The sequence below is a fragment of the Scardinius erythrophthalmus genome (assembly GCF_964197995.2).
Source record: "Scardinius erythrophthalmus genome assembly, chromosome: 1".
Lineage (NCBI taxonomy): Eukaryota > Metazoa > Chordata > Actinopteri > Cypriniformes > Leuciscidae > Scardinius > Scardinius erythrophthalmus.
The window spans coordinates 49,689,099-49,701,581 of NC_138221.1; the positions used below are offsets into that span (position 1 = coordinate 49,689,099).

A 12,483-nucleotide genomic window follows, 5' to 3' on the forward strand; every position below is an offset into this window, starting at 1 on the left:
CATAAACCATTTTTGTCTGAAAACAAATACTGTATGTGCAGCTTTTCAAACATTTCAATAAAGATGCTTGCCTGGATTTGTTTACTGCGCATTAATCCTTTCTAACCTAAATTAGAGTTCAATGTACACAATGGTCAAAAATGTAGATAAAGTCCTGTAAAGCATTGTACATAGTTCAAAGCCTGTCTCTTAACAGCACAGCAGCCATTACGACTGAATAAGCCCGACATAACGGCAGTTTCTCAATCTTTAGAAGGAGTAAACGGGAGAATTGGTTTTATTTGCCCTTTATCTATCTTTTTATGGAGTAGATATTTCATTTCGTTCATGGCTAGATCTGCAGTGACCTTATAATAGAGGGCTCTTCTCCACTTCTGCCAGGGAGAGAGAGAGAGAGAGAGAGAGTGTGTGTGTGATGAACAATGTCTGAAGTTAATGCTTGCTTTAAGCTACCCTTCAGTTAATGAGGCGTGTATCAGTGTGCATCAATAGCGTTTACAGTTCACAGATCAAAGATTTCGCATTATGCAAATTGACAATTTTCAAACTTCACACAACATATAGTGTTTCAAAAATGTCACTCTCTCAAAAGGTCTGGGAACTTCAAAAATTGCATGCTTTACAAGTTCAACCAATTAGCTGTAGAATGTGGATTAAAGTTTTGTGCCAAATGTTTTGAACGTAACTTTTCAAAAAACTAATACAAATATTAATTGAAAATGGATACAAATATTTGAAACTGGACAAAATATATTGCAGGCAAAATTAATTTTTAAATACACTGCATTTTTGCTAACTGTTCTTTTCGTCCTTTCACTAATCTGAACTTACAAATGTGCTGTCAGAGTTTTCGTTTAAGATCCCTGAGTTCTCGCTCGCCTTTCTGGCACGAATCCTTATGGAATTAGATTTGTGCCAAAAAGCAAATCTAATTCCATAAATGTACTGACATCCCTTAAACCGAGCAAAAAGTACTTGTGAGATGTGAAGGGGGGTCAGTAGCCTATAGTAGCTACAATATATAAATATTTCTTTTTTATATCGTTTTATATAACTATTTAATAGTAAGTGAAACTTTTATTTGTATATTATCTGAATCTCGGAGTCCATGCCAATTTGTAACCAGTAACAATCTAAACATACAAGTGAATAGTGAAATAATTACTATTAGTAGCTTCAAAGTAGCAAATGTTAATGTTTTATGAATGTAGCGGTTTAAATGACTTACCATAGTTTGTAAAACTTGTGAAAATACATAGAATTATTAGGATGCACCTGTCAGTCCCCGCTTCAATCTTCTTGCTGTTCTCATCTTAATCACAAGGTGGCGCATGATTGTTAAAGTTGAGGCGAACGATTGGAATGAGAAAGTGTGCTTTTGTGTAGTGTTTCTCATAGTGGGAAACAGATGATAGACTTTTGCCTATTGCGCCTGGGTTTTTACAAAACGGAGAAGTTTCGACATGAATGTCACTATAAAGCAAGACTTCATGACATGCTGTCATCCTCTCGTCAATAACCAGGAGTCCCATAAGCCCTCAAAAGAACAGCCAGAGCACTGGGGTGGAAGATCTAATCGATTTATTTCTCTCTCTCATTCTCTGCTTTATTTCTTTTTTTTTTTACGCATTCACACACACCCTATACAGAGAAATAGCAAACGAGTCAGAAAACCAAGACGCAAAATCCTATGAAAATACGTTTCCCTTTGTGTCATCTGACAGGTCAGATCAATGTTAGATCAGTCACAGACAGAAATGTATTGAGCACAAAGAACAAATACCATATATAATGTCTTTCAATATTTAAAATATGCAATACTGGCCATGTCCCTATTTAGTATTACTGAAATCGTCTCTTCTTTGTTCATGCCTAAGAAACATCTACTTGGATTGGACACAATTCACATGTTTTTCAGTTCACACACGCACACATGCACATTTTCACACGAGGCTCCATGGTTTTTAAACACATTGATGGGAGAAAGTTTTTGTGTGTGCTTTTTGATCATGTGACAGTTTTGCTGTCTTGTGTGTGCAGTGATTATCAAAAAAAAAAAAAAAAAAAAAAAAAACATACAACCTTCAATTTGGCATTTAGTCATTAATGAGAATATATATTTTGGCACAAGGCAGGCGAACTAGTAAAAGGGAGTGTGATTTGAATAGTGAAATTAGCCCTGAACCAACACAGAAGAAATGGAAAATGCCATCCACTGTCTCGTCACTGCTGGCAACGGATGTTTCCATGACTGTCCTGTGACAAACAGATTCCATCGGGTGTATAATAAACAGAGGAAAATGTCAAATTAAGCTTTCCAATGTCCTTCAGATTGGCAATAGAAACACTGTCCACCCTACATCATTAAGAGCGCTCACAACATTAAGAGACAGAGAGAAGAAACATACTCTAAAGATAGAGAGAGAGAAAGAAATGGAATCATCTTCTGTTTTCATAAAAAGGTTCCAGTTTCCGTCATTATTGCTTAAAGATTGAATTTCACTGAACTGAAAAAGCAACAGATAAAAAAAACAAAAACAAAAAACAAACAACCATAAATATATTTTGGAACTGTTCCTTTTGGACAACATATGAAATCATCCACCTATCAGAGGCCATCACAGTCATAAGTATCATAACCAGCCATATCTGCTGTGTGGACCTCATAAGGACAACACAACTAGGAATGGTGCCGTTACGTTTGTTACGTCTTCTTGTGCATGAAGGTATCCACTGATGGACCTTATGGAGATCATTTTGACGTTCAGGAGTTATCAAAACATACACGCACACACAAATAGGAGAATTTGATCCAAGCAAAGTCCTTGTTCTAAAGTGTCCTCAGAAAAATATCTGAATTTGTCCATGTTGTGCCTCTTGTAGTGTCAATATGGCTGTTGTTAGTTAGCTCTGTTCAAGGCCCCAGGCTTCATTCCCGAAATGGCGAAACGTCCTCTGAAAAGCAAGAGCCCTGAGTGGGCTTGAGACTCACCCGTGACTCCAGGCTCTGAGGCCTTGTCCGGGTGTTCGAGTCTCAGCCCGTTTTTAAGCAATATTTCTTATATTCCGTCGCCTTCTTTCTCTTGCGTGTGATTCAAAGCACTTTGATTTACAATTTGACATAAAAACTACTTAATCTTATCTACTTTGCAATAGGATTATCTCCTTATTTCAGTATGCATGTCTCTGCAGAAATGGCGACAAAAAGTAATAACTTCATCAAGTAAAGATCGTTCTTATTATCACATTAATTACAATACCCAGATAAAGAATCTACTTTAAACATCTCATAAAATTCTACATATTTACTCTAATTGTATATATTATAAATGTTAATGATTCACTTTTAAAAGCTGTATTCGTAAAATATTTACAAAAAGCTCTTTATGCTAGGGCATGTTTAAAAAAAAATTAGACAGATGAAAAATGGCTCTGATGAAACAACATTGACTTAACAGCAACATCTAATTCTACAGGTCTGGAGTCAGCTTAATCCATCCAAAACCATCAGATGACACTAATCTGGGACAAAGCGATGTGACTGTGCATTCTGACAGGAACACTTGTATACTTGTAGTGGGCGAGCAAGTTTAATGTATTTGAAATTGAATACGTAGCTATGCAAGCGTAATCTTAAAATACTCCTGCACCCTCCTTTTAACAGTACTGATAGTGTGTATTCACTAACCGCCATTATGGTCATTATGTTTTGGCAATGGCTCCTCTGTACAACTAAATCATTGACGCTTCCAGAATCGAAAATGTTGTTCTGAATAAAATCAAAGGAGTAATGAATTCATGACACACACACACACACACACACACACACACACACACACACACACACACACACACACACACACAAATCACATTGTGAGGGTTTAGATCTTAATCAAGATGGGACGCGGACAGATTTTTGACAGGCGTACTGACCTTTGTAAGTCCGTAATAAGGAAATACTGAGAACAAAATATGCAGACATAAAAGGCCACGTCAAACTGTGACAGAACTGTAATCATCTCATCTAAGATCGTGAGTGTGAGTGTGTGTGTGCATGTGCAATCTCAAATCACCTAATCTATGCATCAACACTGAGAAAATTTCGACACTGATTGGGAGCGAGTGTGTGTTGCCTTGCTACCAAATTGTCACCTTCGTCTATTAGACTGGCACTCTGTGTTACTCTGTGATTACCCATGACAGAAAGCCTTAGCATCTGTTAACTGACAGACCAATGAGGTTTATATTTGTAACAAAAGTCGGTCAGATGAGGTTACTCGAAATGCATGTGAATACACAGACCGACAGCAACGTATTCACGTGGAACGACATGAAAATAGACTAATGACAATTGAAAATACCAACAAAAAAAAAAGCATCAAGTAAAGGGATGTTTGCATTTCCTCACTAAAACAGCTAGCGCAGTTATAGGTCTCTAAAATTGGCTTTCCTCTAATAAATTATTGAATAAAAACCTGATTAATATCTGTATAATGATAAATATCTCATAAAGCAAAGCTAAGTATCCTTCTTATAGCTCTTTCACTCCCTTATCAGTTACGTCCTGTCAATCAAGCGTTCATCTGCATAGTGCATGGTGTTAGCAATGAGGCCCCTCCCATATACCATATATGGTCTTGCTCTCTCTCTCTCTATCTCTCTCACACACTCTCTCTCCCTTTGCTGCATAGTTCAAGAGTGACACTTTCAGAGTCACAGTCTTTGAGGAGGATTGGGAACACTATGGTGTTTATATACTTGTGTATACAGCGTGGAGAGAGCGGGAGCACGGACGAAGTTTGCACAGAGACCGTCAATACTGATATCGGATCGTAAGACTAAATCATGTGAATATGCACCCTTGTTGAAAGAGCGTGTCTATTTCGTTTATGGGTGATCAATAGGGGGAAAATATGATGGGAGTGTGAGTGGCTCTCAGAGGTCCGGGCGCTGGCCTAAAGAGGGCGGGGCCGAGGATCGGCGTCTGAATGAAAGTAGTGCCCGGTGGGTGTCGCAGTGCAAGCGGATTGGCTGCGACTGTGCAGAGGGTGGGCGGAGTCATGTGGGTGGGCAGGAAGCTGGCGGTCAAATTTTTAGCCAATTGCTTCTGTAGAACCAGTTTAGTCTGAGAAAGAGAGAGAGAGAGAGAGAGAGAGAGAGAGAGGGGGGGGGAATGAATCATAATGCAAACAATTTAATATATCACAAAGGTGCAATACCTTTTTTTTGCTTTTTTTCAAAGGTGCAGTGCATAGTATCTGTGCCACTAGCTCAGTGATTCTCAACCTTTTTGACACGAAGGCCCTCCCAAAACTATAGTTATTAACCGAAACTGGGAGTATTTATATCATATCTAATTAACCATGATTCATTTGTGAATCCTGAAGTTTTAAAAATGGTTTCTTCTTCTATTATTGAGGGAGAAAAAGATAATGTAAGAGATAATCCAAGGCTAGCTGTGCACTAAATGATTTTAATGCACGACATGGAGGCGAAGAACCACCAGATGCGATGCACGATCTCTGATCTCTGTGTGCGAGTGATGTTTGTGTGTGTGCTTCACTGTAAATATAGGTAATATAGAACGGTAATTAAACTGAATGAAACTACCTGTGCATTAAACAGTTTTAATGCACAACTTCTAGCCAATCAGGATCAAGTATTCAGTTCAGACAGACCATGATATAAATCATTTTATATGTTTTTAGACATTTTAATTTGGATTAATAAATTAATATATTAAAATAATTGAATATTTTTTGTCATCCTGCGACCCCCTTGTAGGTTTGCTGAGTTGAGAACCACTGCACTAGCTGCACCATTCAGAATGACTGTTTTCAAACAAGTTTCGAATTCCCTTTAACATTCAGTCCTGACCAAAAGTCAAGCAATTGGTTGATCTAATGTTGTTAAGTGGCGCATAAATTATACACTACATTTTTAAGAGAGTCTAACCATGAGTCTGTTAGTTGGCTACTTGGCTTTAAGTTCTGTCACTCACCTGTGAGGATAGAGAGGAAAAATTGCATTGGCTGATAACTTTCTTCATCGCAGACATTGCACCACTCGCATAACCGTTCCATCTGACACCCTGCTGCAAAAGATCAGGAGAGATGAGCTGCTATAACAAAGTGTGTGTGTGAATAGAAGACATAAAAATCATTTTAATTATGCAAAATGTATCAGGATGAGCCTGTTTACTGGCATCCTCCCCTCAGTGGCTTCCACCCCTTCCCATTTCCATTCTGTCATGCTGAGAATGCATGCTTATTATCTTATCCTGTCAATCATCATCAGCTCTGTTGTTTAAAATTAACTCTGGTATGTAATATGTACTTGTACTACATCAGTATATAAGACCATAATGTTATTTGACTTCTTTTTTTTTAAAACTGCTCTGTGCTGATTAGCTGAATACGACTATTACATTTACATTTATGTAGATAAATACATATACATACTTATACATTTAAATATACATATATATGTATATGTATCATATACATATAAATACATACTTAAATAGATAAATGTATATATTCACGATATACATTTTAGCAAGTCATGCATTCCCTTGGAATCAAACCCATGACTTTGACGTAGCTTGCATCATGCTCTACTGTTTGAGCCACAGGAACGCTTAACCCCAGCAAGCAAGAGCCGTCATTTCATCATCTTGGTTAACTATAGTCCGGCTCTGAGTAACCCACTTCTAGCCAAAATAACCTTGAATTTGGTCGTTTTTGCCAAAATAACTTGCGAGATGTATGATATTTCATCATGTAAGCAAAGTCAACAGTGATTACAAGGTGTTTGGTTTCATTTCTTTGACATGTTCTATGCGTTGATGACTAGTCTATTCTTGGGCTATGACGTCTATTCAATTTTCAGTGACAGCCCAAATTTTGCTTTGTTTTAGCCTAGACGTCAGGGCTGTGATTGGACGGCTATTAGACGGCTTTTAAACGCAAAATTGCTTGCTGGGTATAAGCATGTAAACCACAGAAGTGTCTTGAGTGTAACCGTGTATTTATGTGTGTGTTTGTGTGTGCTCACCGATGCTGCTGAGGTAGGCTGGCTCTTGGTGTGAGGGTTGAACTTGGGCTTCGGAGGTTTCCCAGCCAGTCTATCCTTGTGCCTTCGGCTGTTCATGTGCTAAACAAAAACAGAAATAAAGGTGTATTTTTAGTGGTGCATTTTCAAGCCTGACAGATTGTCAAAGGTGCTTTTACCAGTAAGCAAAATAAGTGCAGCTTTTCCTATTTCCCTAAAAAAATCTTTAACTTTTTAGTACCTTTCACCTCTTTCCCTCCCTCTTTCTTTTTCAACAGGCTTCATTTTGTTTACTTTACACTTCAGAGACGGCTTAAGGCAAGCGTGAAATACCATTAAATGTCATGTTCCTCAGGCCTGAGAGGACAACAGGCCACCAACAACACACACACTACACGTTAGGTTTTCGTATCTTTGTGGGGACTCTCCATAGATGTAATGCTTTTTATACTGTACAAACTGTATAATCTATCCTCTACACTAACCCTACCCCTAAACCTACCCATCACAGAAACTGTTTTTTTTACAGTTTCAAAAAACATCACTTAGTATGATTTATAAGCCTTTTTCCTCATGGGGACCAAAAAAAACAAAAAACAAAATGTCCCCACAACATTAAAAAATTACTGGTATTACTATCGTTGTGGGGACACTTGGTCACAACACACACACACACACACCTCATTCATGACACACAAGCAGAAAATGTGTAAAGTGTTTCGTAAAAGCATTTTATGTAAGAATGGTTTATGAGATCCAGCATAAACCAGCATGAATTCCATGTTGGTCCATGCGGATTTATGCTGGCTAGAGCTGGTATAGTGCTGGTCTAGCTGGTATAGTCATGCTGTTCTCAAGCAAAACGGAGCTGGTGTAGCTGCCCACCAGCACTCCCACTTCCCATTCTGGGGACAAGCAAACCAGCAACCAGCATCCCATGAGGGACCCAGGATGCAAAACATTATGTTAGTGACCAGCAATGCTGTATTTTTCAGCAGGTTGTATAAACACTACAGCAGAAGTAGTTTCTGATTAGCTCCACAATGTCAATATGACAAATTTGGTGAGTAGGAAAACTTCACAGACAAGGGGTGGGTTGCACCAATGAGGATTAATCTTACCTCTGGATTAATTCTAGTAATTCTGTTGCACCAAACTTTAAACCCTGTTTAAAAATAAGCAGGTTTAAATTTAAACCATCATTTTGATCCTGGATTTAATTTATATTTAAGATAGATTAACTTTAATCCTGTTGCTCAGATGTAAATCTCAATTAGGGATTAACTATAAATTTACAGGTGAGGAGGTTTAAATAAAATAAAGTTGATTGAACAAAGACAGAAAGAGTGTGTGTGTCGTCGGGTCTCAGAGAGGTGTTTATTACAAATAAAAATGAAAAATAAAGCGCATTGAGTAGGCAGAGTGTGAGGGTCGTTACGCCTGCTATGGACTCCGTCGCTCATCTTGGTGCACCTCGGTGTCGGACAAAGAAAAGAAGAGAGGAATATATTTAGCATTTAACGGCACCTCTCGTTTCTCAGGCCCGCTCCACGCGTGGCTGCTGGGCCCCACTCAAACGGACAGGACGGTGCTGTCAAGAGCAGAGAGTCACTCAGCCAATCATGCCAGGTTGTTTTGTCATACGTTATGCTGCCATATTACTCCATTAACTGATACTACAAAAATATATTTCCAGGCTTATGAAATCCGCATGTGCTTCCGCAATATTCCCATTGGCGTGAGTCTCTCTACGTAGCAGTTTATAAAGACAGCTGACATTCTACAAGTTTATTTCCTTTATAGGCAAGAGCTATTGTCAGAGAAAGAGTTTCTGGTGGTCAATAAAGAAGGAAATGGAATATAAACATTGCTGCTGTTTAATTAGGTACAATGGCGAATCCATCATGGTGGAGAAAATTAATCGTAAATGGAGGTTTTAATCGCAGGTTAGAATTCTAAATCCCTGATTTGTTAATCTGTGTTTAAAATTAAGTGGAGCAACACAACTCGATTTTACAATTAACCCCAGATTACCAAATCATAGATTAGTTTTAAACTGTGCTTAACTTAATCCTTTTTGGTGCAACCCACCCACGGTGTCAAGAACTTAACCTCCACCAGCACACAGACACCCAACCAAAATGCACTGGAAACCCAGATTAGATCGGTTACAATGGCTTTATATTGAGGGTCTCGGACTGATTAGCATATTTCTGGTATACTAAAAATTCAACGTAGAAATCCAAACGAGACAATGAGGTGTATGTAACTTGCAGAACAAGATACACCTTTAAATGTATTAGTTTATGTTTGAAACTCTAGTACATGCTTTCCCCAACACAATTATACCAGGTAACAGACCTGGCTGAGGAGAGATGTGTTTCTTCTGAGAAACAGTGAACCTGCCAATAACGACATGATAAACTATGTGTCTGTTAATGGTGTAGATGATCGCCAGCAACTGTTCTGTCAACTTCTAGGAGAAAGTCATTTCTGACTGGATCAAATAGCAATCCTGCAATGTGGCTACCTGATACTCAAAACACAGCTGGGTAGTTACATTGTCCTTATAACAGAGAACACACAAAATGTGAACATGCATCTGTGTCCATTTGTTTTGTTACCTGGCTGAGTTGAGTCTCAGAGTTAACATGGATCTCGCAAACTTCACAGTAGAAGCTCTTGCTGGCCACGCCCACACTTCCCTTGCTGGCCAATCGCTTGCTTTTACATGAGGTGCGGGATGACATTGCCTTCCCTCGTCTTCGGGGCAACACACTCTGTCCATCCATCATTAGTTTATGCTTGGTGCCTGTGACATGTAGAAAGGTGAAGGTATTCACATGATGAAGGTTACTTATTTCTGCACAAATACACTCAATTTATGGGGTGAATTTATGGAATTATATTGAAAATGAAAATGTGTAAAACAATTTAGGTAAATGTTTGCAACAAAGGTGTTGAATAAGTATGGAATAATGGTCTATAATTAATGATAATAATAATGTTTAATTTATATATCGCCTTCCGGAGCTCAAGGACGCTTCACAAAGAGCAAAAACACAATCAGTAATTTCACATGAACAATAATAATAACATTTGCCCAGTCCAGAACAAGAGCTAACGCAGTTGCCTATAGCAGTAATATCAAATTGTGCAAACATTTAAATCCATGACAAAGAACCGTAACATCATGTAGACAATGTAGAAGGTAGACAGTATCAACATACGAACACGATCTTGAAGCAAAAACACAATATGACTGCTAATGTTGGAAGAACACATTATGACTGATTATATTTAGAGAACAAATAGGTTTTGAGTTGTGATTTGAATTCATGGATTGAGGTACTTGTCCTAAATGTCAGAGGGAGTGAGTTCCATAGCTTAGGTGCCAGAACAGAAAAAGACCTGCCACCCTTTGATGATGATAGGCAAAATCTGGGGACACAGAGAAGTTCACACCCATCGAGAGGGAATATAGGGAGAAAGTAAGTCAGAAACATAAGAGGGAGCAAGACCACTGAGTGACTTAAATGTAAGCAGAATAATTTTGTATAATACAGGATGACACAGGTAGCCAGAGGAGGTTAAATAAGATGGAAGTAATATGAGCAGATTGTTTAGAGTAAGTTAATATTCTCGCAGCAGAACTTTAAATATATTGCAAGTGGGTGAGTGTGCTGGTAGTCCAAAAAAAGAGTGTTACAGTAGTCAATGTGAGATGTAATAAATGCATGTTCTAATGATTCAGCATCTTTTGAGCTGATGTAGGGATGAAGCTGGGCGATACGGCGAAGTTGGAAGAAAGCTGCTTTGGAGAGTTAGCTGATATAGGCATCTAGGGTCATACCCAAGTTTCTGACTGTGTCAGATGGAAAAAATGTATGTAGCATCAAGGTCAAAGCTAGGAACATTGGTTATATTTTTGTTTAGTAATTAAGATCTCAGTTTTGCTCAAGTTCAAACTGAGAAAGTTGGAGTTTAGCCAGCTCCTCAATTTATTAAAACGTCAATTATGTCAATAATTACAATCTTTTTTAATGAAAATGGATTTTCTCAGATGATATTGAAATTATTATTTATTACAGAGGTGATAAAATAATGCAGTATGATGAAAATGCGTGTTCAATTATTCATAGTTGTATATATTTGGTAATTCACTTATGGGGTTAATTTAGGGGTTTACAGACAAAAAAAAAAAAAAGTAAATACACAAACATTAAAAAGTTTGGGGTCAGTAAGACTTTTCAATGTTTTTCAAAGTCTCTTATGCTCACAAAGGTTGCATTTATTTTAATACATTTTAAAATGTAATTTATTCCTGTTATGCAAAGCTGAATTTTCAGCATCATTACTCCAGTGTCACATGATCCTTCAGAAATCATTCTAATATGCTGATTTGACATCATAACATTATATGTCTTTACTGTCACTTTTGAACAATTTAATACATCCTTGCTGAAAATCTTACTGACCCCAGTGGTGGAAACAGTAGTGTAAATAAATAAATAAATAAAGGTATGCACCACTATTGTGAGCTTCCATCTGATTGGTAGAGTTGACGGTGACTTTGCAGATGGGGCAATGCAGATGTTGTTTGGCCGTTTTTTTGGGGTCTTTCTCTGCCGGTGTGTCCCCTGCAGGGCTGTCCTGCTGAGCACCTGTCTCACTGGTGGCACCGGCAGGATCCAGCAGACCGTCTGGGTGCTGGGAGTGAGGGGAGGAGACAGACAGGTCCGCAGACGACACCTCTGATATAGGAGTCAGGACCACTGAACTAGATTGAGGATCATCCACCCTGGCAACAGGGTCTGAGTCACAGATCGCGGCTAAAGAGAGAGAGAGAAAGAACGTCAGACTGCTGTTCCCCTTCACATATAATTGTAGGAGTGTTTCTGGATAAATGAGTTTTATTCTTTTTAAGGTTTTGGTTTTAAAGAGACAATTGACCCACATAACTGCATAAAAATTATGTCATCCTTTACCCACGTTGTTCCAATCCTGTACGACTTAATTTCATTAGTGGAACAGAAAACATCTTTTCGATACAATGAAAGTAACTGAGAACTGGGGCTGTCAAGCTACAAAATAACAAAAAAAACACAAAATGATCAGGAATTTTTTATAAAAGTAGTCCAAACATGCATATTATGTTATGTTATGTTATATTATATTATATTATATTAGTCATACAGCTCAAGGTTGAATCAATCTGTTTCGAAAATGAATCTTTCAGACCGATTTTGTGAACGAGAGCAAGCATTTCATTAAAAAGAGGAACTCAAAAAATAACTTCACAAATGGGATATGGTTACATCAATACATCAACATGAACTATTATTTTCAGTTGGTAATTAATACTTTTTTTATGACTTAATGACTTGGAAAATAGTGTACATCATATGGACCAGTTTTGTGGTACTTTTT

The 12,483-nt window shown here is 37.9% G+C and overlaps 1 protein-coding gene across 1 annotated transcript in view; it reads right to left on the minus strand.

The window, feature by feature from the left end:
• Positions 1-4,897: 4,897 nt before the first annotated feature.
• The window catches only part of znf385c (zinc finger protein 385C), a gene marked incomplete at both ends in the record, with an annotated part of 101,494 nt that continues 93,908 nt past the window's right edge, over positions 4,898-12,483 (minus strand). The window contains 5 exons of the mRNA XM_081384555.1: positions 4,898-5,125; positions 6,002-6,094; positions 7,057-7,155; positions 9,678-9,865; positions 11,583-11,885. Coding sequence (XP_081240681.1) covers positions 4,898-5,125; positions 6,002-6,094; positions 7,057-7,155; positions 9,678-9,865; positions 11,583-11,885 — 911 coding nt within the window. The remainder of the gene's footprint in view (positions 5,126-6,001; positions 6,095-7,056; positions 7,156-9,677; positions 9,866-11,582; positions 11,886-12,483) is intronic.